Source organism: Candida theae, assembly GCF_024610275.1.
Source record: "Candida theae strain CBS 12239 chromosome Unknown scaffold15, whole genome shotgun sequence".
Taxonomy (NCBI): domain Eukaryota; kingdom Fungi; phylum Ascomycota; class Pichiomycetes; order Serinales; family Debaryomycetaceae; genus Lodderomyces; species Lodderomyces theae.
Window position 1 is genome coordinate 85,138 of NW_026261353.1, and position 25,648 is coordinate 110,785.

The window sequence follows — 25,648 nt, forward strand, 5'->3', positions numbered from 1 at the left end:
GATCTCTCACGTAAAATAATAGAAGGTTTTGTTAACCTTTGCGCTGTATAAATTGTTTGCATAATATTTTTAGCAATGTTCCTGCATATTGCTGTAGATAATAGAAATAGCCGTGAGTTACTTTTCACCCTTTGTTTTTTTCGGATCATAACCATAAAAGGTTATATTTTTAGATGCATATGATAGACAGAAGATCTGTGCTTTGTTATGTTTGGCATCTGTGATTCAGTTGCAAACCTAAAGGACGAAGAAAGGAGGGGCGCGCCACATGTGATCGAGACAGACGGCGAAAAGCCCCCGTAGGTTGAAAGCGAGACGGTGGGGGTAGGGGGTGTCAATTTGACAAGTAGCACACGGCAATTGATAACCGAAATTTTATTGTCATCGAAAAAACTCCATGAGTGAACGTGTGTGTGGGGTCACACTTTAGAACAAATTTGCTTTCATCCAAAGCTGTAGAAATTTCACTATAATGTAGAGTTACTAAAAAGTTTTGTCCATATAAACATACATAATAACACCCACATATTTTGTAGACGCACCCTTTTTTTTACGAGAAATTGGTAGCAGACGCATTTTCTTTTTTTTTTTTTTTTTTTTGGTGAAGAGACAAAAATACAAAAAAGAAAAAACTCCCTAAACCAGTAATTAACACAAAAACGCACACTCATAGAGCAAACACAAACACAAAACTTTTGTCCACCTTGAGTAAAATCTGGTTTGTTTGTAGAGCCTCCTTTGTCTTGTGTCTTTCAGAATCGCATTAAACAATATCTTTAGAGGTCTTTAAATACGAATCAGCGGAGTCTCCCTGGTGTGAAAATGCGTCGAACTAGAGAAAATGAGCTATTCGTTGCTTGCATAATTCATGGAATGAGTAAGGTACCATTGGCGGACGGATATCACCGGAACCATCACTACTGCTATCCGGAGAATAGGTACCTTGAATTTTCAGCCATTTCACAGTCGTTACACAATCGTGTTTCTCCCCTTATTGTCTCTAAATTTGTTTTTTTTTTTTTTTTGTTTTATTTCCTATTATTGCTATTGTGTTCCGATTACATTTCGTCCTCTGCTGTGAATGTTCCCGTTTGCCCCCCCACCTCCACCCCCCACCAAACACTTGTCCTTGTAACTCAAAGCACCCTCATATCACAAATGTCTCTCTGACTCAAGTTGACCCTACGAATCCATGGAAAAAACAAAACATTGAACTTTCAAAATGCACAGCACAAAGGGCAAAGAAAAAGGGAGGACAATACATTAATTTGAATTTGTTCTTCTTTTTATACGCCATACATGATTATTTATCAATGGTCATAAATTCTGCTCTTTTCCCCTCCAACGATACTCCAAATCCGCTTATTCCTATATAAATATATATGCAAAGCCTTATTTTTCAGCAAACATATTCTACGTGCTTTGTTTTAGGGTACTTTTTTGAAACTAGGCTTTTGATCCAACCACCTTTTTTTTTTTTATGGATGAACTATAGATCTCCATACCACTTCCCCTTTGATTCAAGATTCTTTGCTCACCCCTCACAATCCTCATTCCATCTGCTATGTATAACGCCACGTCCCTTAAACCGGATGGCGCTAAACACGATGACGAACTAAAATACCCACAACAGCTTCCCTCAGCATTGCAACAATCGCAGTATACGCTACAACAGCTGCCACAGCAATTGCACCAACCTTTGCAACACCCGCAAACCTTCTCATTTCAGCTATTGCAACAGCCATATCAGCGGCAACAACTGCAACCTCAACAACCACAGTTTCAGCAAGGGCTATACTTTCAACGACACCAACCGGTACTACCTTCACTCTTATCCCAGCAGCATCAACAGCAGCAATCGGGTCCACTCTATCCTCAAGATCAGCCACCACCTTTGTCAGGCGATCCATCTCTTCCAATTTCGAGGCCACCAGAGGAGGGCATTGACACTTTGTCACGTCCGCAAGAGGTACAATCTGTAACAATGCGCAAATCCAAAAGTGGCACAGATGGGATAAATGAGGATAAAATATGTCCGTTTTGTAACAAACAATTCACTCTCAAGGGCTCTTTTCAACGTCACTTGGAAACTCGCAAGGGAGATCAATGGCACCCTGTTGATGAGTGCAACTACTTAAAGAATCAGCTATCACGGAGAAAAAGCACCGATGTTTCTAGTCTTGGGTATGTTGGTGGTAATGTTGGAAGTATGAGTTCTTTGGACTCCACACCAATGGGCAAATCTAACTCACGTAAAAGAAGGGCTTCCAGGAAAAGCTTGGCTAGATCACAGATGTCGAGCGATTTACCAAGTGGCCAAAAGGAAAAGAGCAAACTAAGGAGAAAGTTGCGTGATCGCAGAATCAAGGCCAAGATCATAACCAACGAGTGGCTTGTCAACCAGTTTACCAAGAAACCCATGTCTGATCTGAGACAAGCTAGCTCACCAGCCACGTTTTGCCATTTTGTTGCCTTTTACGTTCCAGTCAGAAACTGGCCCTCGCTTACTGAAATGCCAAGCAGTGCATTGTGTGATGAAGTATTGAGTCAGTTACGTACAATGGAGCTAGAAGATCTTAACACATTGTTTATCCAAAGCATGCAAGTTTACGAGCAATTAGATCCAACAGAGAAGAAACGACTTTGGCTTGAAGAAGTTCAAAACTGTCTAAACTCATCCATCAGTGATTTCACCTTGTTTGATTTGAATAATATAAAATCGATAATGGACAAGCGCGAGCAACTTATTTTTGAAGGAATTTGTGCCAATGACAATTTATCAGCATACGTTGACGCTGATGAAAATCCTACATTGGGAGAGGAGGAGGAAGAAGAACACGAGGAGGAGGAAGTGGATACTAATGCACAACCATCTCAACAAATGCACAACCATCAGTTACAACCTCCTTTTGGCTATCCACAACAACGCCAAAGCTCACCTCCACAGTTTAATCAGCCACCCCCCGGCCCTGCATCTATGCAGCAGTCGCAACAACAACAACAACAACAGCAGCAACAGGCACAACATCCACCACCGCCACCTTCGCATCCTTCATTACGCTCAAACAGCTTGCCACATAACTCGTATCTTCATCATTTGCCAAACATTCCCAATAACGATTACAATGACTTCAATTCTTCTCATTTCTATTAAATAGTTGATGTTTATAATCTGTTCTCTGTCGTACGATCCGAGGAATACACTATTTTTTTTTTTTGCAACACTTTCGTAGTAAAGTCTAAAATTTCACACGAAAATTAGATCTCTTTTTTTTTTTTTCTTTTCTCTCTCCTTCTTTGCCGAAATCTCCCAACCATTATATCTTCAAACACACCTTCATCTTCATATGTTCCTCGATCTGATAAGAATAGTTGTTTGTGGCGATGAATCTGTTGGCAAGTCGTCTCTAATACTGTCCTTCACGAGAGAATCTACAACCGACTCATCCACTGGGCATGTATTGCCTCCCATCACCATTTCAAGAAGCGATTACGAAGAGGTGGTACGCGATGCACCCCCACCAGGAATACATGAACGTGACGCGAAGCATGCCAGTCGCAATGGACGTGACTCCAACGATTTGCTTGATATTCTGACGTATATACCCACAACGGCAACTATTGTCGACACAAGTTCATCTGATGTCACTTCACTACACAAAGAACTCAAGCGTGCTGATGTAATTTGCTTAGTGTACTCGGACCATTACACTTACGAGCGGATATCTTTGCACTGGATGCCAATGCTTAGATCTCTAGGGGTCAACTTACCAGTCATACTATGTGCAAACAAATCGGACTTGTCACCTAAATCAGCTTGGAAAAATCAGGACAACGAGGAGTTTCTTCCATTGATCAACGAATTTAAAGAGATCGAGGCTGGTTTGCGATGTAGTGCCTTGAATAGGTACAACGTTGTTGAAGCGTTTTATTTATGCCAACGTGCAGTTGTGTACCCCATCTCCCCCCTCTTTGACGCAATAGAGCACAACTTGAGACCACGTGCTATTGAAGCTCTCAAGCGAGTGTTTTTCTTGTTTGATGCGGACCAGGATGGGTTTTTAAACTTTAATGAATTTAACGAATTGCATAAAAAGTGCTTCAAAAGAGAGGCCACACGAGAAGATTTTGATGGTAATGTCAATTATATTCATTCCAAAATATTGCCTGAGGGTGGGGAGGGCATTAGTGAAGATGGGTTCATTCTTGTACATAAATACTTTGCCGAATCCGGTAGACATGAAACAACATGGATCATGCTACGTGCTAACCACTACACAAACTCTTTGTCATTGGACGACAAATTTCTACATCCTCATCTTGATGTCAACCCTGACTCCAGTGTTGAATTGAGCCCAACTGGCTACAAGTTCTTTGTTGATTTATTCCTAACATTTGACAAGGACAACGATGGTGGATTAAATGAAGTTGAAATTGATAATCTTTTCCAACCAACTCCAGGAATTCCCAGATTATGGATGGATACAAACTTTCCATCCTCTATTGTGTGCAACGAGGGGGGATACGTAACCCTTCAAGGATGGTTAGCGCAATGGAATTTGACAACATTCTTGAACTACAAGACCACGTTGGAGTATTTAGCATATTTGGGATTCAACGAGGGAACTTCAATCAAGGCTTTGAAGGTGACAAAACCGAGAAAGATTAGACAGAAGCAGGGAAAGACATATCGCAGTTCTGTTAATGATCGAAACATCTTTTATTGCTATGTCGTTGGAGCCCCCAAAGCGGGCAAAAGCTCGTTGTTGGATCTGTTTCTACATGGTCAGTATAGCGAAATGTACTCACCAACCATCCAATCTCGATTGGTGGTCAAGGATATTGAGTTAAGAGGAGGGAAGCAATGCTACTTGATATTGGAGGAGCTTGGCGAATTGGAGTCAGCCATATTGGCCAACAAAAAGCGATTGGACATGTGCGATGTATTATGCTATACATACGATTCCTCGGATCCAGAAAGTTTCCAATATCTAGTGGATTTGCGCAAACAATATACCAATTTAGACGAAATACCCTCAGTGTTTGTGGCGTTGAAGGCAGATTTAGATAAACAACAACAGCGATCGGATGTACAACCCGAAAACTACACTCGTGACTTGTTTCTTAGCTCTCCTTTGCACATATCTTCTTCATGGACCTCATCGTTGCAAGAGCTCTTTATCCAGCTAGTTGATGCAGCAAAGACTCCTGCAAGTGTAACACCGGGATTGGAAACAGAAAAGGCGGCTGATCAAGAGAAAACAATGCACTTGATCATGGCTGGTGGAGCAATTGGTGTAATGGCATTGGTGTCGATTTGGATGTTGAATAGCATGCGACGCAGATGATTACACAAAGATGAAGTTCTGAGAGCTCACATTTTTTTCTTTTTCTTTTCCTCTTCCCTTTCTCTCTGCACATTCAATCCTTTTTTTTTTTTTTTTTTTTTTTTTTTTTTTCCCCCCCATCCTCCATCTCATCCACATCTTGTGAAGTGAAATTGCAGAAACAACACACCACAGCTCTAAAACTACCATAAATATGTCTTCTGAGAGAGAATATAAACCCGTTACTGTGGAAAAGCCTATAGAAAACACATACGATCTTGGGAATCTTGCGACTTTTGATGCAAACCCATTGTCAAATGATAAGCTTAGAAGCAAGAGTGAATCTGAAAAGGAACAATATATATCTTCAATCACCAGAGATAACGTACAGCTTTTGATAAACCAGATATTGTCCTTGCCTGTAAAGACGACTACCGATAATCAAGGATCATCGACGGGACAGAGCTCGTCAATGACTTTAATTCAGTTACCAGAACCAACAACATCGTTGCCACGTGAAAAGGCCATTCCTAAACCGAAGCCGCCAACTAAATGGGAGCAGTTTGCCGCCAAGAAAGGTATCAAGCCAAAGGCCAAGGATGGGAAATTGGAATACGATGAAGAAACAGGTGAGTGGGTACCCAAATGGGGATATAAAGGTAAAAACAAGAGTATGGATGATCAGTGGTTGGTGGAATTGGATGACAAACCAAAGAAACGGGGCAGAGATGATGGCGATGAGTTGATTGACCCAAGAACGTTAGCTAGAGCTGAGAGAAAGAAGCTAATAAAGAAGAATGAGTTGCAACACAAGCGAAATTTAAGAAACGCGTCAAATTAAAGGTTGAGAATGCCGTGGTTTAAGATTGAACGTAGTCGTTGGGATTTTGTAGCGGCCGTGTCAACTGATGGTATTAGCATTGAATAGATCTGCATATCTTACCCTTTTTCGTAAATTTTCATTTTATTTTTTATTTTTTTTTCTTTTTCTCGCACCGAAACGGGCTATCGTCAATTTTAGCACTGGAATAGATCTGCACAAGCAATGAGTGAATACGAGCCTGACAAATACCTTCCCACTATAGACGTATGTTTGCTTCCTATACAGCTCTCATCAACTGGAAGATACTAACCAATAAGGTCTTAGGCAATTCTTAGTGTTGCAAATCTAGAGGAAATTACAGTGAAAAAGATTAGAAAAGCATTGCAGGAGTTGTTTGGAGTCGATTTGAATGAACACAAGGTATGCATTCGAAAGCTATAGCTTTACAATGAATCTTATACTAACATTAATCTTGCAGAAAGAAATAAATGAGGTCATATTAAACAGATACTACAACCTTCAAAGATCCCGGGAAGAGGAGTCGGAAGCTGCGAAAGACAGGGACCGTGAGGAGATGGAGCGTCAGGATGCCTTGCTTGCGGCAAAGCTACTGAGACAAGAGACAGTGAGGCAACCAAGGGCCAAACGGAGATTGACAAAGACCTCGACCTCAACCTCGACCTCGTCCACGAAGGAGAAGACAAGAAGAGCTCCAAACAACGCTTTTAATCGGGAAATGGCTCTTAGTCATGAGCTACAGGATGTTATTGCTCAAGAAAAATGCTCAAGACCTCAAGTGGTGAAGCACTTGTGGGCTTACATAAAGGCAAATAACTTACAAAACCCCAATGACAAACGTCAAATAATGTGTGATGACAAGCTTCAAAAGCTATTCAAAAAGAAGACCGTTGGATCATTCGAAATGAATAGGATATTGTCCAAGCACATCTATGTGCCAGATGACAATGACTATACGTCTTCGTCTCAAGTACAAGATGACTTGGCTGTCGACAACGACGATAATGAAGGCGATGACGAAGATACTAGCTTAGAAAAGACCACAACTCAAGTAGAAGAGGCATCAGAGGAGGAATAACATGAACTCCCGCTGCCAATGGTGCAGGTTTCTATGAATTCTCTATTTGTATAATATACTAATCTTGTCTCTTGAAAGCGAGCTCTCTTTTGTCGATTTGTTGTAGGAAGGGCCAAATGCCCACTATGCCTTGAGAAAACTTGCAATTGACTCTTTCTTCCATGATGTGGGGCTTGGTGACCCTTTTTGTGTCAATTGTGTCGCGTTCTACGGATGGATAAAATCAAAGAAGCCGAGCAAAAAAAAAAAATAAAAAAAACAAAAAACAAACCAAAAAAAAAAAAAACAGGGCGAAGAAACAAACTAGCAAGTTTCAGATGAATGGCCACGCCGTGATGCCGGAGAATAATAATAATAATAATGACAACGCCGCAGATGTCAACAAAGACGACCTATACAAATACGTTCTCAAGGTTATTCTTTTAGAATACTGCAACGAAACTAGATTTAGGACACCGATTATAACCCCAAACAAACCTTTGATATCGTCAAAACTGAATGTGCTGCCTGAGTCAGAACTTCCGACCTATGCAATGAAGCAGTTGCAAACCCGACTAGAGGATGCGTTACCGAGCACATCTCTGACGGATCCGAAATTAAGGCGATCACTACTTAGATTATATCGAGAATTCTTGGACCCGCAAAAGACTACAAATTTACGTAACATTGACTTTTTGATTCCCAAATTTGCATCATGCGTCGACCCGGAGATGAGAAAGCTTGGAGTTATCGATGATAATGAGATCAAGTCAGAAACCTTTCGACAAACCTCTGAGTTCATTGACATATTGATTGGTGTTTTGAAGAGCAAGAAAGACTCAGATCGAGCATTGATTTCACGACTTAATGATAGGAAAAACGAGTTTAAGGGAAGTCAGGTCTCTAAACGCACTGATAAGGAGGAATTCACATATCCCAAAAAGTCCTATAGAGTGGATGATTTGAATGAAAAGTTGTTGAAACCGTTTCGTGATATATTTCAGGTGAATAATACAAAAATACAAACCGACTTGTTTAAATTCAAAGATCTGGTCTCAGCAAACCATTTACGTGAAGATGCAAAGAACGTGTTGTCCAGTGAGGAGAAATATGGAGATTATGCGAGCAATTATGCAGTACAAGCGTGGAGGAACAGACAAAACGACATTGCTTCTCAATTACAATCTAGGTACAAGATTGTAAATGAATCGCGTCTGCCTCCCCTTGCAGCAGTGCCTCAAGGCGAACAATTTTACATACTCCCGCCTATTAACCAAGCAAGACGTTTCTATATGCAATTACAATCACTCACTATCGAGCAAATTGTTGGCAGAGGCTCATCAGAGTTGCTATTATCTCCAGATGTGGTGGATTTTTTGAACATTGTTGCCCGTGTGTGGTTCATTGATTACCCCAGTAGGGTCGTGTCCCTTTATTCTGCAGGCAATAAGTTCAACAAACTTTCTGCAAATCTAGTTGAAGTTGGTGAAAAGGTCTCTACAAGAGGTATTTCATTGACCGCTTGCCAAGACATTTTCGCAGGATTCAGAAAAATCACCCAAGATGGTGGCATGAGTTGGCAAGATAAGGAGTACTGGAGCCGAGAAGATCAGGAATTATGGGTTGAAAACTTGACAGTCACATATAATGACCTCTTCTCCTCCTTGAGGGATTGCTTAGCAAAGATTTTCAAATTGGATGACAAACCGAAATTTGGACCGTATCTTGAATTTCTTGCAGAAAATTTGGAAACAGATTCTTTATTCTACAGGATTGAAAAGTCCGGATTGCCACAAAAATGGGAGAAAAGGTTGACGAAGGCGCTTTTGAAAATTGCCGGAAAAAGATACGAGGAGTACTTGGAAAACTTGCCACGCGACGAAACATTGAATGTGCTACATGTGTTGAACATTTGCGACAAACTTGTTGGGGATATCAAAAGCCTTCAAAAGAAGTACAAGAACCCCTTTTTGGGATTCTTACATGTAGCAAGAACTGTTGCATCTATTACGACTGGAATGTTTGCGAGTGATGCAAAAATGATTTTGAGTCATATACAAAAATCATACCAGAGGAGGCATGAAAGCATACCTGTGAGCGATGCTTTGGAAATATATCAACTGTTACGGGAAGTGAGGGATATATACTACCAAGTGACACCCAAGAATCCCAAGTTTCAATTTGATTTGGAGGCATTTTTTTTCCCCTATTTGAATATGTGGGTAGATGAGTCCGACGAAAAACTTGTTAGTATAGTTAAGGAGGCGACAAAGAAGGATGACTACCAACCAATCGAATTAGAAGAGAGCAGTAAACGAAACAGCCGAGCAGTGTTGGACATATTTCAGATAATACGGCAGTACTTGACTATTTTGAACAAACTAGGCTGGCAAGATGAGCAGCAAGCTCTGCTGATATATACCAAGTTGCTACGAAGCATTTCTAATTGTTCCTTATATTATGCCGATCAGATCACGGCAAAAATCAACCGTGAACTTACGCCTATCAAAGTTGAAACTGACGAAGCACAGGAAGTAAGAAAGAATTGGCTCAACGAAGTCAAAAGCGTGGTGAACAGTATACAAAATTTCAACAGACCCGAACCGGCTGTAGTATACAACTTTGCAGCTGAAACTTGTGTGGCCCTTAACAACATCGCAGCAATGATTGATAGTCTAGCTAGACTTGAAGAATGGTTGGACCCGGAGTCCATATCTCAGTCATTATCAACATGTAAGCCTAACGCACCACAACAGTTTTTAAGCCACGTATTCACCCTACGAGTAATCAAAGCAGAAAACATTATGTTGTCAAAAGATTCAGCATTTGCAAGAACGAACCCGTATGTGCAGCTAGTAGATTTTGGTAGCAAGAAATCTATAGGCAAAACTAGGGTTTTGAAGCGCACATCAGATCCTGAGTGGGACGAAGAGTTTGAAATCACAATACCGGCAGACACCACCTTGGAATTGTCAGCCGTCGTTTGGAACGAGAGCATGGGACAGCACCAGATATGCGGAAAGGCGTTTTACGAGCTCAACCCCAAGAGATTCAAACACAATGGATTCCCAGAGGAGATCACTTTGGATCTTGATATACTGGGAAAGTTGGTAATCGAAGTTGCAGTTGAAAGTGAAACGTTGGATGCAATGTTTGTCATGGGGAGGGCGTACCGTGCTTTGAAAAGGGCGCAAGAAAAGTCCATTAAATCAATGGTTGAAAAATTTCTGGGGTTTATTGAAGAATGCTTTTCCAAGGCAAACTTGAAAGCCGTGTGTGCCAAGGGACAACCATCAACTCTGGAGTTTGAAGCCTCACTAGAAAATCTATGCGATTACTTGAATTTAAACTTGAACGTTCTCAAGACATACTTGAGAGACGATCTTTTTTTGGAAGTGATGCTTGCAACCTGGAATGTTCTTATAAAATGCGCCGACGAGTTGTTATTGCCCAAACTATCAAAAGCCAAAGTTGACATTGACTCAAGCAGTTGGCTGGCGGTATCATCTAAACTCGCAAATGTGTCAATTTCAACCAAGGCAATGTTTGGATTGGATAGTCCTTTGAGCATGGTTGAGATTGAAACGGTGCTACGCTGGCTCGATTTATTGACCGAGTTTTTCCACAATGAAGGTAATGGGCCGCCTTTAGAAGAGTTGAAGACTGAAAAATACCAATCGTTGTTGTTGATTCCAGCATACTATGACCAATCGGAAGATGAGTTGATTGAGGAGGTGGAAGTTCTCTCCCCTGGATATGTGCAAATGCTCACAAATCGCAACCAACTGAGCTTTGATGGCCCAATTACTTCTGTCAAGAGAGGAGCAACATTGAGCAGGAGCAAAACCATGTATGCCAGTGCTACCGCAAAGAATAGAGCTCTCGCGGCAAAGGAAAAGAAGGTTGCCAAGACAGATCCAGATGCCAATATGGTGCTTAAAGAGAATATAATTCTTCGAATCCTCTTCACAAGAGGCCAAAAGGATTTTGTTCGCGTAAGGTTGAACCAGCGTGCAAAATTGGCTTACAGTCTTGCGACCGAGAGAATGGCTAGAATAGCAGCAGAGAGGAGGCTGTATAGATAAAAAGCTTTAGAGGAATGAAAAAAAACAAAAAAAAAATTAATTTTAAAACAATTATAGAACAAACATATGGTAACTAATTTACATCCACTTCCTTCTCTTTGTCCTCATTCTCTTCATCTTGCTCTTCAACTTTTTCAACAACATCCTCCACCTCCTTCTTGCTAGGTTCATTGGTAGACATTTCTACATCTTTAGCACCCTCAACTTCAACAACTTCCTTCTCAGTAGCATCTTGCGTGCTCGACTTGTTCAACTGATCCTTGTACTTGGCTCCCCCTTCTTCAAACAATACACGAGTGGCTTCAATGTCAGCAGTTTCATCGCCACCTTCTTCTAGGGTCGATTTCCAGCCATACTCACCATCAACTAAAGCTTTTAAAGAAGCCACCTTGCCATCCACAGAACCAGCTTCATCAGCTGATTTCTTGTACACCTTATTGGAAACAAACTCGTCATGTGAGCCACCTTCAAAATACAAACGATATGAATTTTCACACACTGAAACTTTCAATTCAGAAGAAACACGGCCCTCCACATCGTCCTCCTCCACCAGCTCAATGAACGATTTCAAAAACGGCATATTCAACTTGGACGCAGGAACACCCTCAGTGGGGTGTGACATAATGTAGCTGGTCACATAATAATTGTACTGCTCTTCACTACTGCCTTGATCATTCAACGTGAGGTCATCTATACTGATAAATTGAATATTAGCCTTGTGAGTGTCCTCATTGTATGAGATCTTGAACATGTTTTCCTCAGGCGACATCAAGCTACGAACTTGAATACGATATAGTATCTGCTCTTTTGCACTCAGAGTAGGCTTGGTACGGTCGTTTTCAAATAAAACAATAATTTCCGAAGTTTTTGCATCAGTGACCATTGTGTGCATGTGTTTGACCAAAGCCTGGATCACCTTATCAACCGTATACATCTTGTATGCTTTATTCTTGTACCCTTGACGTAAACTCTCTTCAAACCATTGATGTTCAATGTCGCCTTCAATCAACCTATCAGCCAAGCTGAGAACTTGCTGGTAACAGTCCTTTGTGCCCACGATGTTGACTCCCATATCTTCTAATTGATGAGAAACAAGGTTCAAATCTTTTGCAAATTGAGGATACTTACGACTCCTTATATCATTTCCAATGGCCTCATTCATGTTTTTAATCTCCAATAGCCTTTCGTACAATGTTGTCAAATGACGGAAAAACACGTAGATTGTGGTGTTGCAAAACAAGTTGAAATTGTTTCGTTTGGCTTGAGGTGTAGCTTCCTCACCTTGAGCGTACTTGGCGTTGGCAGATTTCACCCAAAGTTCACTTGACCTTTCAAGCTCGTCGCTTACTTCTTGCGCAATGTTTTCAGATGACTGTGGGCCTGGAGAGTCCGCTCGATCATCCTTCTTCGACTTGGAGACCTTCTTTAATACATCTTTCAACAAATCCGACTCGCGGCTTCTCTTTTTTGAAGACTCAGTTGTATTATTTTGAACATTTGGAGGCTCCTCATCCTCGTTACCCTCATAGGTTTCATCACCACCCCTCTTTGTCAATGCCTCATCAATCGTCTCATTAGGGATTCCAAAAAACAATGAAAGGAAAAATTTGAAAAACTGGACCAATTTCACTCTATCTGAAGCAGAGTATGTCGACGAGCGATTTATAAACACATTTGCGAGCTTCAAAATATCAAACAAGATTTCATTATCACCAAATTCGTAATTCAATTGTTCTTGTGGTTTTGGTGTAAGCGGATGAAGCCTTTTATTTTGTTGTTCTACCTTGACCGTGCTGATTTCACTAACCAATTGTTTTGCTGTGAGCAACTTCTTATCGGCTTGTTTGAAGGTCAACCCCAAGTGATCCAAGGATTTGTAGAATACTTTTTGCTCCATTTCTCTCCAAACCTTATTCCACTCTCTCTGAGCACGCTTCCATTCCTCATCCTTCTGCTTCAACCGTTTCAACACAACTGGCACAGCAATGGCAGGATTTTCATGTAATGCATCAATCACTTCAAATCCACGGTCTTTGTCGTAAATCTTTCTAATGACCTTTTTGTAAATCGTAGTTGAATTATGACCCAAACCTGGAGGTAACTTGAAGTTTGCCTTTTGTTCAGGGGTCATGTTTGCGATTCTATTCGCAATGGTTTCCAAAATTTGAATAGTTCGCAAATTCGATTCCATATAGTAATCAAATTCAAGTCGCTCTTCCTCAATTTTGAACAAGATTTCTTCATATTGGTTCTTACGATGAGCAATAAAACCAGAATCTTCAGAAGCCCAAGTAGGATGGCCGACCCATTCATCATTTAAAACTTCCCAGCACATTTCATCACGGCCTGAGCAAGGCATAAAGGTCTCCGCTTTTGGAAGCTGCCTGTAAGATGGACCATAAGCTTTGCACAATGAGAGCTCCAACGCATGTTTTTTGAAGGTGATGTTTTCTAAATTTTGTGGTTTGTCTTCATATCCAACAAATAATTTAAACCACTCAAACAAGTCCGCATTATTATCACCCAAAAACCCTTCAACCCGTTCCACCAACGTTTCTTTGTCAATGATGTCTTGTGTAAACAAATTCAAGAGCTTCAAAAACTCGCTGTAGGTTTGTTTATTGCCCAAAGCACGCTTAACTTTATCAAAAAAGCTGATCTCTTCCGAAAGAGATGAAGATTTGGCAGTACCTACTGGCGGAACAGGCTCAGGAATACCAGGGATTAACGTTGGGTTGACAGGAGTGGTAGCAACAACTTGAGCTTGGACCGGTACAACTCCTGCACGAACAGCAGCCTTATTTAGTTTGGGATCTACCAAGCCAGAACGAATACCAGAGTATTGAATTTCTTGGTTATAATTTTCCATTTCAGCGTCAGCCAAGGACTTTTTCCGTTGAAAATTCAGAATGCCAACAGCATTCTCAGGTAGTCCTTTTTGATGTTCTTGAACAGAGCCGGTAATCCCTGGCAAGCGTTGGGTCTGTTGTCCGTACGGAGAATGCGAGGGACTAGTACCAATTGGCCCAAAATTTCCCACTGGTGGTAATTGATTACCATTTCCAACAAAACCTTTATCTTGCACTTGCTGCTGAGGATATCCTTGATTACTTGTGTCCGGAAGGAACTGTTTAAAGTCGTCCAAAAGGTCGGGTGAATTTGAAAACAACTCCGTGACTTGCTCATATACTTCAGTAATGGGTTTTTGCTCTCTTTGATAAGTTTGCAAGATTTCAAGGAACTGTTTATAAACATCAGGCTGGTTGGCAAATCTAGTCTTGATCTTGTTCACATAGGTGATTGCGTGGTTGAAATCAATTTGTCCAGATCCATTCGCGTGGTTAGTCGAATCGTGGGCTTGCTGCTGTTGCTGCTGTTGCTGTTGCTGTTGCTGGGCAGCTGCAGTCACAGCAGAAGCTTCCTCATTTCCCCAGCCTTGATTGTAGGTAGTGCCCGCAACATTTGGCCTCGTGGTAGTGCCAGTTGGGGTGGTCACTCGAATAGGGTTTGGGTCTGATGGGTCCATGGAACATTCAATCTTGTACCCGGGAGGTAAGAAGGTATTAAAGCCTTGGATCAAGTTAGGATGCCCTTTGAATAATGTAGACACTCTATCAATAACACCAGGAGTATCAATGCTCTGCGATTTAAAATCTTTCATGATATCGAGAAAGTTGTTGTAAACCTCTGCTTGATTATAAAACTGGATTTTGACCTGGTCCAAATACGATAACGCATCCTTCACATTTAACGGTCTATAAACATTGCTTGTGGAGGATCTGTTCGGAAGACCCGCAGGAGGTACGGCGTTGTTTCCCAATGGAGATACTTGATGCTGCGAGGCGGTTGCTGATACTTGGTGTTGAGGAGCAGTTGGGTGCTGCGGTTGCGGTTGCGGTTGCGGTTGCTGGTGGAGGTGCTGGTGCTGGTGCTGAGATGATCCAATGTCGGTGTTGAGAATCAGACTCTCCGAGTTCAAATTAGTTAAGGACGAAGGAGGTGGCAATGGCGCGTTTCCAGGCGTTCCAAATCCAACACCGGAGGGTCTTCTTATATCTGCACCCTGTCTCGAATGGTCCGAAGGCTAGAAACGATGTTAGTATGTGGAGATTCAAAGTATATGTACCCAAACAAACGAGGGTTTAATGTACATACCTGTCCAAGTTGAACTGGGTCGTTAACAGGGTTGATTGAAGGGATTGTAAACTGATGTCCATGTTGTGGGTGGCCATTGCCATTTCCGAGACTTGGTAAACTGGGTAACGGATAAAATTGTTGTCCTCCTACAATGAGTTAGTAATCCATTCATGTAAATAGTAACGTCTTTTGGAGAGAGAGAGAGAGAGAAAAAAAAACATACCTTGTTCTAATGTTGCTGGGGGTGGAAGAACTGGTGGGTGTTGGCGGCTGATGGTATTGTTAGTATGAAGAACATCCAAAATTTTTTGCAGTGGGAGACATACTTGAATTGCTGCCCAATGGGGCGTTGTTGCGCAGACCAGGAATCCTGCTGATTGGACATTATAGCTTCAGAATACTATGCAGTGATTCAACTGTGTATCCAAAATGACGCTAACTTAGATGGTCTTCAAAGTGGGTCCAAACTCGTGGTGTCGAACTTGAGAAGATTTTTATTTTGCGGGTGACGGAATTGAAACTTCGACTGTAACGCTAGTAGTCAACTTCTCTGAAGATATATATATATATATATATGTATTTTTTTCACAAGACGGTCACTAGGTTATTAAACTGATATAAAGGTGGTGGTTGTGCCTTGTGTTTGAATTCGATGTGGGTGATATCAGGTATATGGATTTTTCTCTCTCTCTCATTTTGAAAAACTGCGTATGTGTGTTTTTTCGCACACACACACATACACACAACCCTAGCAACGTATATGCAGGACGTATGGAAGCACTGGTGATGAACACTGAACACTGAACACTGAAAAGCACACTACATACTATACTTTATGCCCAAGTTCATCTATTCGGGAAGAAGTGACTTACGAGTATGTTCAGAGTATACAGAAATAGGAGCCTTGTGACGCAAACCACGACATCATCTCTCAGAATGTCCAAACTGGTTCACACCATGCCCTAAAATGCCGACTAAGTACTCGACTGGCAACATGAAACCGTCCGATATGACACTACTATGGAAATAAGATTCTCTCATTTGAGTCATTTATAACGGACTCAATAGCAAACTCTCTTGTATGTATTCCATCGCCGACCCTATGGCTTCTATAGTTAACAGCGTAATTGAGTCCTCGCACGACCTTTCTTCTTCAAAAGAGCCAAAAAAATTTCGGTTTTGATTGACACAGTGCCGACAGCCAGTTAGACGTTACCTAATACTATGAACGCTCCAGACAGATTTGAACTATTTATATTGCCAGATGGCGTCGAAAAGTACGATTCACATTAGTGGCTTGTTTTTTAGTGTACACTTGACTTACTAACTCCACTTTAGGATAAAGATCACGCCTGACTCAAAAGTACCCAACGCCGCCATCATAAAGATTGAAAGAGAGGACCACACATTAGCTAACCTATTAAGAGCACAGCTTCTCAAGGACGACAGAGTCATCTTTGCTGCCTATAAAGTCGAGCACCCTTTGTTTGCCAACTTTGTATTGAGAATCCAGACCGAAGATGACTATTCACCTAAAGAAGCTCTTAAAAATGCATGCAATTCCCTCATTGCTGACTTACGAGAGATTCTGAACAAGTTCCAAAGAGAATGGGCCTTGAAGGGGTTGATGACACACAACGAGGATGAATATTGAGGAGTTATAGAGAAAATGTGCACAGATCAGTGTAACTTGACAAAACCTTTCTCGCATTAAACCACGATATAAAATATTGTGTTGTACAAGGTTTTAGAAATTTGAGTTCAGTTCTTGGAAGGGGGGTGCATTACTTATTACTAGAAGGTTGCCTCTATGAAAAAAAAAAAATACATGCTACATTTCATCTCCATGCTAAGTATAAATGATGCATGTTTATAGCTCTTTTGTATAGAATCTAAGTGAAAATTAATAATACAACGGAATGCAGGAAAGCAATAGTCGACGAAACGAGCAAAGTATACGCCACCAGAGTGGTCAAAGGCAGTACATCAATGAGAAGGTTTACTCCTCCTTGAACGCCCTTCTCTTTATTGCATCTTTAATAACGGCAATTTTCTGCAAGCACTCGGGAACCGGCTCGGCTGGAAAATTTCCACTTTGAAGAACACAAATCAAAGGATGTGTTTGCGTCAATCGGTCAGGTGAAATGTGCGTTATGGCCAACCCCGCTTTCGAAATGCAAATTTTGTGATGATCCTTGAAATTGAATTGAAAATTTCCATTTGTCATTTCAAACATAATGTACTCGGGGGTTCTGCTATAGCGCCTCAAAAAAACAATCTCTTTTCTTTCTTCGTTATCGCTGACTTTGGACAAGTTACTATTCATGTACTTGGCAAAAAAATCAACAATCTCCAATTGTCTTTTGGCTTGGGCTGGTGGGTGACTTAAGGAGTTTTCAATACATGTCCATCCTTCCCCGTCATGGTAGATCAATTCTAAAAACTTGCTTGAATTGTGAAGTTTCAACAATGTATTTTCATCATTGAATAGAACACCAATATCGTCATTGTTCAATTGATAAGAAAAGCCATACTTGTTCGAATAGTCAACCCACTTGCTGATTAATGTGGGATTATCACACACGGGAAGCTCAAACTGGTTGATGTTCTCGTGTCGTGAATGCTCCAATCTTCTAATGTTTTGGTAGGTTTCAAAACAAGTTTGGTTAAGCCGCTTGATGGTGGTTGAAAAATGGGAGTTGAAGTTGACGCGTCTTGGTTTCCCAACTTGTTCAGGATCCACTTCACGATACTTATGTTTGGTATCGTTTGGTGATAATGATTGTGGGAGCAATGCGCGTGGCTGCTCCGAGTGCAAATCTGACCTCAAGATTTCCACTGGATCTTTACTCTTGGGAGTGTAGATACCGGCCATGTCTTTGGCATGTTTGAAATTCTTGCCAGATTGAACTCTAGAGATCTGATCGAGCCCTTGAGGAGTTTCGGTCAAACTTATATCGCGTGTTTTGTCGGGGAAGGGTCCTTTGAACCATTCATAGCTCAAAATCTCATCAATAGTTGGTCTGTTCAACGGATTCAAGCTCAATAAATCTTTGATCAAAATCTTGGCTGACTCAGAAATGGGTTTGTCGTCAGGGAAGTAATATTCGGTTTTCTTGATTCTTTCGTAGATCACATTAACATCTTTAGCTTGAAAGGGGGGTTTACCAACTAATAATGCGTACATCATTATTCCAATTGCCCAAATATCCACTTCAAAACTGTGCCCTGTATTTTTACCCCCCAACACCTCAGGGGCAATGTAGTTTGGTGTACCACATACAGTGTATTTCTTGGAATCCGTTGAGGGTAAAACTGAAGCTAAACCAAAGTCACCAATTTTCAAGTTCATCTCTGGATCAAAAAAAATGTTACCCAACTTCAAATCTCTATGAATAACTCGTCTAGAGTGTAAGTATTTAATCGCACCGACAACTTGAACCATAAACAATCTGACTTCTGGCTCAGAAACCCTCTTTCTGTTCTTTAATAGCTCCATCAAGGACTGATTTGGACAAATTTCGAGTAAAATATAAACATTCACATCATCTTCAAAGCAGTCAACAAAATTGACAATGTTGGGATGTTTCAACGATTTGTGAATCTTGATCTCGGACAAAAGTTTGGTCTTTGTCTTTTCATTCTTTATCGAAGCTTTTGCAACTGTTTTAGCAGCGTAGATCTGACCAGAAGCATCCTTCATTTGAAAACAACGAGCAAAACCTCCTTCGCCTAGGAAATTTCCACGACGATAGTCTCTCCCATTTCTTGTTCTAACTATTGAAGGTGGAGTTTTGCATAATGCCGACAATTTCTCCTTCTTCTTCTTTGCTTGCTGTTTCTGCTCAGGTATATCTTCTTTAGCTCGTCTCACACTTTTAATTGGTGTAATGTTGTTAGACCTAACATTTAGTTGACCGCCATTTAATGGCTGCAATGGTTGTGAACGAAGCGTAGACATGTGAACAAAATGCAATTCTATAGTGTAGTTGTAGTTTGCTGAATGCGTGGATTAACAGGATACCTATCAGATCAGATTGAGCACTTTGAATAAAGAATGAATTCTTGTGGTATGGTATTAATTGTGATCCGCTGTAGATGCTGATGCAGATGCCGATGCAGATGGTGATGCTTTCACTCCCAAGTCTTGGTCCCAAACAGTATTCCTTCACTTGAGTGAAATAGAACTAATGGATTTTATCAATTCGGTAATGCGAAAGATATACAAATTGGTATATATTTGGTAATGCTAAGTCTGTATGCTTTGTATATATAGACCGTTTGTGGGTTTATACACAAATACAAACGTCTTGAGAAGATGCTCTCTGACTAATACTGATGCGTGGATGTGAGGTTTTGCGTTTATTTACATTCATTCCCAATTGAGATTTTTCGCATTGTTTTGGTTGTTTGTTTTTTTATCATCTCAATTTAGTAGCGTGTCACGTGCACCTTCCGAAACAAGTAATTTATGAGCACTGTTTATAATTTGGGCACATTGAGGGGGAGGAAAACAATATGGGAAGCCGCATGCCTATACTTCAAACGTGACAGCAGTTTACTACTTAAAGAAAAAGAGTATGGACTTCCATTCTTGGCAATTGGTGTGGCAAACTCTACTTCAATAAAAATCCTATATCCAATTATCAATTGAGGTAACCTTTGCAACCGGGGGCACCACATAAACAACGGATTCTCTCTTCATCGTTTGTTTCCCTTTCAAATTTGTAGTCGTAGGTAAGCTCTTCATTTGCTTCAATGTCTCTGAGTGCATAAATCACGATACGTTTCTTACCTTCAACTTTGATAATCTTGGCAGTACAACTGGGGTTGCAACAGTGGTTAATGAATCGGGCAATACCTCCTTTCTTTGTAGCATCAATCACCGTGTTTTCGTCAATCCTGAACAAGTAAGAGGAGCCGATACCAGTTCGTAAGTAACTCTTTTCTCGATGCTCTGCAACCTGCTGTCTAATTCTCTCCCCAACATACTCAATGATCATTTCCTTTGCTGCAATAGGTTCCATAGCATAAAGACCCCAATTGTGAATGGTTGATCTAGCAAAAGTTACAGGCTTTTTACGCTTGGTGAGTGCGTTCAAAGACATGACATCCGACTCTGAACCGATTTGAGCTGTAATATCAGCAGCAAATCTTCGGTTGTTGGCCCTATTGACTCTAGAGCTCTGCAACACATTACTGTTATCTGCCGGTTTTTCATCGTCGTCCTCTTCGTATTGTACAGTTTTGATTGGCTTGTTTGCTTTCTTACGGTGAGGCAAATATTCTACCTTGTCAATTTCTGAAATCTTTTTAAAGCCATCACTTTTGAATGAACCAGTGGTTGAGTCAAGTCTTGATGGTAGCTCGTCCACCGCATCTTCATGTTCATCGACCTCGAGAGATGCCGATTCACTTGCAATTTGTTTCCACGCCCAGTAGTCCATGTGGGCAATATTCGATTCCTTGATGTCTGCTAAAACCGAGTTGGCCAATTCCAAATCTTCGGAGTCTACTATGTTCTCCTGAAGCGATTTCAAGTTCACAATTGTGGATGACGAAGGTACAGGATATACCGTCATTGGCTTGCCTTCTGTAGGACCGTATTTGGAGTCTAGGATGGCCGCAGGAGGTTCAATCTCTATGTCTTCATCTGCACCATCATCATCATCATCAACCTCCTCCACATCAGACTCTTCCATCAGTTCATCTCCAGAGGAAACCACATCGTGCGATTCTTGTAATTTCGACTTGTGTCTCTTACTAGCAGGCTCATCGAGGTCAGAATCCTCCACTACGCTGGTGGCTGTTGAGCTTCGAACCCTTTTGAGTGGCTCGGCAGATGGAGTGACTGATCCACTAACGGACTCAAAAATGTCGTCTACTTCATTCTCTTCATCCTCATCAAGATTCAATGCATGCAGCATCGGTATAATAGGGCGCTTACTGCCCCTCCTGCTGGTCTTGAGTCTTTCTTCTGCTTTTCGAAAATAGGGTATTTTTTCTTGCAAATCCTTTTTCTGCTTCTCCAATATGGTCATGGCATTCTGTTTCAAATCAAAGTTGGAGACAGTCGGCTTCGGTTTGGATGCTTGTTCTTTCTCTTTTGCCTTGAGTTCTTCGACCAACTCAGGATATCGATCGTGATTCAAGAGACTTAGTACATGTGGAGCAATGATTCTTTCTCTAATATCCTTGACCAAAAATGTCTCAAACTCCTTGATCAAAATGTTTGTAGCTTCACTCAAAACTCCGTTACTCAAATCACCTTCCTTGTCTGTTTCTTGGTAATTCTCTGGAATAGCCATTTCCATAACCAATTTGTACTCGTAAAATCGACGACAATCCTCGTTGTGGAAACATCTGTCACACTCCCTCAATGAATTGAAAACAACATAGAATCCAGTTGCATCTGACAATATTCGAGTCCAATCGTATTTCTTCAATATGCGCTTTAAATCCTGTGACGAAGCGTTTTTTGTCGAAAGGTACTTGTCACGGATAAGCAAATACGGCCTGTTTTTCACATATTTTGACAAATCATGTGGCAAAAAAGTTCCTGGGACAACCTTGTTTCCGTGTCTCGTGGATAGCACAGTGGAGTCAGGTTTGTATTTGGTGGCAAAAGCATCAGACGATAGAGTTGTACCGAGCTGCTTATTCAGCAATTTTTCAGCTTCTTCTTTGGCCCTCTCTTCATCCCGTCTCTTTTGCTCTTCAGCAAGCCTTTGTTCGTCTATTTTCTTCTGTTCTTCAACTTTCAAAGCAATCTGCTTTTTCTCCTCCTCTTCCTGCCGTTTTTGTTGTTGTATAAGTTTACCTCTTGCTAAATTTACTTTCAGATTCAATAGGTCATCCTTGCTGTCGTTCAAAGCTACTTTCAAAGAAGAACCGTTTATCTTTACGGAATCCCGCTTCACGGTCTCTATAAAACTCTCTGCCAATGAGCTTGCCTTCTCGATACTGCCTGGGTAGTTGAAAGTTGCAACTCCTAAAGGAACTCCAAACTTCGGGTCGTCGATTGTTTTCAAATTTTCAATTTTAGATTCAAAACTGGCAAGAAAGTTTCTCAAATAGGTTTCGTTAGCGCTTATTGGAAGATCCCAGAGCACCAAAGTGGTGCGTGGTGCGTCACCAAGTGAGTCGTTATCCCAAACAAACTTGGCCCGAGGTAGTTGCTTGAACGGGAATTTTGAGGATTTCTTATTTGGCTTCAGTAAATAATTGTTCAAGTTCGCTAGTCGAGGGTCTCGTGGCAAGTCAACGCCTTCCCCATTGAATCGTACTTTTTTGGACTTTGTTTTGAGGTCTATCTTTGCAAGGCTAGGATCGAGTTCTGGATCGTACACCACTTTGTAGTGTTTTCCACCTTCCATCTTCTTTGAGGACTCTAGTGGATTTGTGAATTCTCGATGGTGGGCGAGCTTGGTGTACACCAAATCTTTTTGGTTAACACCCGTGCTCATATCGGTGCCTGTATTGTTCACTATTTGCACACTGTTGCTACTGGCAGACACGGGTGTGTTTCTGCCTGAATTTTCAGCAGAGTCCCATCGCGACAGTCGACTTTGAGGTAGTCTTGAATGGTCGTTTCTGTCGCGGTGGTGACTACTATGTGATTGCCGTTGACTATCAACTGCACCCTGTAACTCAGTATTTCGAATCCCGTTGGAATGAGACACATTTGACCGGTCTGGTCTATAGGACTCATATCTTTCCCTCCGTTGCTCGAATCTATGCCCACGGTACCCGCCTCGATACGCCATGTTCTCTTCCTATCCCTCACAATTTTATTCTAATCTCTATATGGCGAAATTAGTGAAATATTTTCCAACAGAACAGACAGGTTGAGTTTCCAACACACAGGGCCTATGTTTAGTATATACAGTTTTTTTATAAGCAACGGATTATAAACCTCTGAATTTTGAAGTATTCCAGTCTTTCTAGTTCTTGTTTATCTTCACGCTCTTAGTTTATCTTTTTCTTCTTTTTCTCTTTCTTTTTCTCTTTCTTTTTCTGTTTCTTTTCTTTTTTTTTTTTTCACTGTGGTCAGTAATCGCGCATATCCACATCTTCTGTTTGCGTTGTGGAACAATTAGGTGCAGAGGAAACAACCTATGCTGAGTTTCTTAGAGAAGTTAAAATAATTTACAGGAACCACCATCGATGAGAGTAATATTGAACCTTGAAAACATCTTTACTCGTTATATCCTATACCCTTTCGTTACTTGGTTCTGATATGTTTCAATGGGCCCGCAGAATGGTAGAAGTTGGCAGCATACTCTTTCTTTCTAAAGTGCAACTTCTTAGGCTCTTGCACATAATGATCCCAACCCTGGTTTTCAGCGAATCTGATTGCTGCTTCTTTAGTGTCAAACTTCATTATAGTTCCCTGCATGTAGTCGGAAGATGATTGGTAACCAATCAAATCGTTTTCCCACCTGTTACCTTTACCCAAAACGTCCCAGTCCAATTTCCAATGGTCCCCATTATGGTGGCCCGACTGAGTGGCAGGTTTGGCTTCTTGGTATATCCTCACCACTCTACTCGTGACAAGATCTCTTGGAGCACCAGACACAATTTCTTTTCCAGCGGAGTCTGTAGGCTTGGCCAACTCCGAATTTCTTACGATTGCCGTGGATGCAAAGCTGCGTGCAAACACTGTGGGTTTGATGATAGTTCTGGATAACATACTGCCAAGTGGGGGAACGTCAGATATAAGCGAAATGAAATCAATTCAGTCTTTAATAGTGGAATGTGTTCCCAGTCTAATATCGCGTCGATGTCAAGTCTATAGCGTAGCAATAGTTAACCACTGTCTAAAGATGTCCTTTCTTGCTTTTGAATGTGGAAAGAAAAAAATTTGGTTGGTTGGATTTTTCTTTTTTTTTTTTGGACAAGTTTGTCCAACAAATACATTTCGCGACATTGATTTGAAAAGAGTGAAAGCATCTTTTAACTTCATAGACACGTATCCACGCACTCTAACCAATGCCCACTGCATCCAATGGCATCTAATCAGATCAAACAGTCAATCAAGGACATTATCCCGTCATATTCAGGTGAAAACTCGGGCAGATTGTCAACTTACATTGATTCGTTGTATAATTTGAGCTTACGGAAAAGTAGCATCTTACCAAACAATGCTGAAATTGGACGCTATCATTTGTGCACATATGTGATTGCAGAGAAATTCCAGACAATATTCAATCTTCCAGAACCCGATGTAACACGCATACCCATACAACCTCAGGTGGTTTTGCGGCTACTAACGGACTTTCGCGAGATGGTAAATCAAATGTCTGCAGCAAGCACGCCTACATCAAGTCCAAAGAAACGTGTTGTCACGCCTTCAAAGAATGCAAGTCCTAGTAAGCAGGGGTTGAAGCAGTCTGGATCCCCTTTGAAGAAGCTTAAAGCAGCAGCGGCAGCGGCGGCGGAAGAAGAAGAAGATGATGACGAAGTAAATACGACACAAAGTACTTCTCGAAAGGGCCACACCGCCTCCCCTTTTGCGAGTGGAACCAACACATTCACAAAGAAAAGTTACAAATATGATTTCAAAATTGTCCTGCTTAGTGACTTTATCACCTTCTGCAACACATTTTACATCCCAAGTAGGTACACTGTGCAAATGTTGTCAACTTTTTACTTGCACAAGCATAAGTTTGCAAAGAAAACAGACTGGTCATTAGCATGCGGAATCGTTTACACTGCTTACATTCGAATTAATCATAAACTTCTCCGTGATAAAGTGGGAGCAAAGCCCGAGTTTATGAATTTGCTCTTGCACTATCAAAAAGGTGGCTTGCTGAAGTCGACCTTGCAGTCTTGGTGCACATTAGTCGAAGAGTGGATAAGACGGGAGCCATGGGTACAGGAAATTGAAAAACAATACATGTATGGCACTGAAGCTATGATGGAAACCACCTTGAATAACGAGTACATAGGCATGATTGGCGAAGGTTGGGATTTGATGGAACGCCTTGGCGCAATGATTCATGGAGAGGTGTTGTATCAATCTGACACTCAGAATGAATACTTCTCCACCTGGTCGAGAAGAATGATTGGGGATGCATAGAAAAAAAAAAAAAAAGGTGTATATACTTACCATAAGCTTCTCTTTGCATCGGTCCCAAAAGGGTTAACCATCACGATTGCAAAAATGTAACAGAGGAAAAAAAAAAAAAAAAAAAAAAAA

The 25,648-nt window shown here is 41.1% G+C and overlaps 10 protein-coding genes across 10 annotated transcripts; 7 read left to right on the forward strand and 3 right to left on the reverse strand. All coding sequences in view use genetic code 12, as the record gives it.

Annotated features, from left to right (window-relative positions):
* Positions 1-1,564: 1,564 nt before the first annotated feature.
* On the forward strand, positions 1,565-3,154 carry KGF57_000605 (uncharacterized protein; the record flags this gene model as incomplete). Its single annotated transcript, XM_051755091.1, has 1 exon — positions 1,565-3,154. One exon carries the CDS (start codon positions 1,565-1,567, stop codon positions 3,152-3,154), a length of 1,590 nt encoding a protein of 529 aa, XP_051610870.1.
* Positions 3,155-3,347: 193 nt separating this feature from the next.
* KGF57_000606 (ERMES complex Ca(2+)-binding regulatory GTPase) lies at positions 3,348-5,348 on the forward strand (the record flags this gene model as incomplete). Its single annotated transcript, XM_051755092.1, has 1 exon — positions 3,348-5,348. One exon carries the CDS (start codon positions 3,348-3,350, stop codon positions 5,346-5,348), a length of 2,001 nt encoding a protein of 666 aa, XP_051610871.1.
* A 193-nt stretch (positions 5,349-5,541) lies between these two features.
* On the forward strand, positions 5,542-6,168 carry RRS1 (Rrs1p; the record flags this gene model as incomplete). Its single annotated transcript, XM_051755093.1, has 1 exon — positions 5,542-6,168. One exon carries the CDS (start codon positions 5,542-5,544, stop codon positions 6,166-6,168), a length of 627 nt encoding a protein of 208 aa, XP_051610872.1.
* Positions 6,169-6,372: 204 nt separating this feature from the next.
* On the forward strand, positions 6,373-7,246 carry KGF57_000608 (uncharacterized protein; the record flags this gene model as incomplete). The annotated part of the gene is made up of 3 exons (XM_051755094.1): positions 6,373-6,414; positions 6,475-6,570; positions 6,629-7,246. The coding sequence occupies 3 exons, from the start codon at positions 6,373-6,375 to the stop codon at positions 7,244-7,246; spliced, it is 756 nt and encodes a 251-aa protein (XP_051610873.1).
* A 317-nt stretch (positions 7,247-7,563) lies between these two features.
* On the forward strand, positions 7,564-11,310 carry KGF57_000609 (uncharacterized protein; the record flags this gene model as incomplete). The annotated part of the gene is made up of 1 exon (XM_051755095.1): positions 7,564-11,310. The coding sequence occupies one exon, from the start codon at positions 7,564-7,566 to the stop codon at positions 11,308-11,310; it is 3,747 nt and encodes a 1,248-aa protein (XP_051610874.1).
* A 73-nt stretch (positions 11,311-11,383) lies between these two features.
* Positions 11,384-15,832, reverse strand: SIN3 (transcriptional regulator; the record flags this gene model as incomplete). The annotated part of the gene is made up of 4 exons (XM_051755097.1): positions 11,384-15,394; positions 15,466-15,593; positions 15,671-15,717; positions 15,774-15,832. The coding sequence occupies 4 exons, from the start codon at positions 15,830-15,832 to the stop codon at positions 11,384-11,386; spliced, it is 4,245 nt and encodes a 1,414-aa protein (XP_051610875.1).
* Positions 15,833-16,282: 450 nt separating this feature from the next.
* Positions 16,283-17,101, forward strand: RPB11 (DNA-directed RNA polymerase II core subunit; the record flags this gene model as incomplete). The annotated part of the gene is made up of 3 exons (XM_051755098.1): positions 16,283-16,321; positions 16,657-16,724; positions 16,786-17,101. The coding sequence occupies 3 exons, from the start codon at positions 16,283-16,285 to the stop codon at positions 17,099-17,101; spliced, it is 423 nt and encodes a 140-aa protein (XP_051610876.1).
* A 345-nt stretch (positions 17,102-17,446) lies between these two features.
* CDC5 (polo kinase) lies at positions 17,447-19,408 on the reverse strand (the record flags this gene model as incomplete). The annotated part of the gene is made up of 1 exon (XM_051755099.1): positions 17,447-19,408. The coding sequence occupies one exon, from the start codon at positions 19,406-19,408 to the stop codon at positions 17,447-17,449; it is 1,962 nt and encodes a 653-aa protein (XP_051610877.1).
* A 685-nt stretch (positions 19,409-20,093) lies between these two features.
* On the reverse strand, positions 20,094-24,139 carry SET1 (histone methyltransferase; the record flags this gene model as incomplete). Its single annotated transcript, XM_051755100.1, has 2 exons — positions 20,094-23,181; positions 23,730-24,139. 2 exons carry the CDS (start codon positions 24,137-24,139, stop codon positions 20,094-20,096), a joined length of 3,498 nt encoding a protein of 1,165 aa, XP_051610878.1.
* Positions 24,140-24,454: 315 nt separating this feature from the next.
* Positions 24,455-25,528, forward strand: KGF57_000614 (origin recognition complex subunit 6; the record flags this gene model as incomplete). The annotated part of the gene is made up of 1 exon (XM_051755101.1): positions 24,455-25,528. One exon carries the CDS (start codon positions 24,455-24,457, stop codon positions 25,526-25,528), a length of 1,074 nt encoding a protein of 357 aa, XP_051610879.1.
* Between the last annotated feature and the right edge of the window lie 120 nt (positions 25,529-25,648).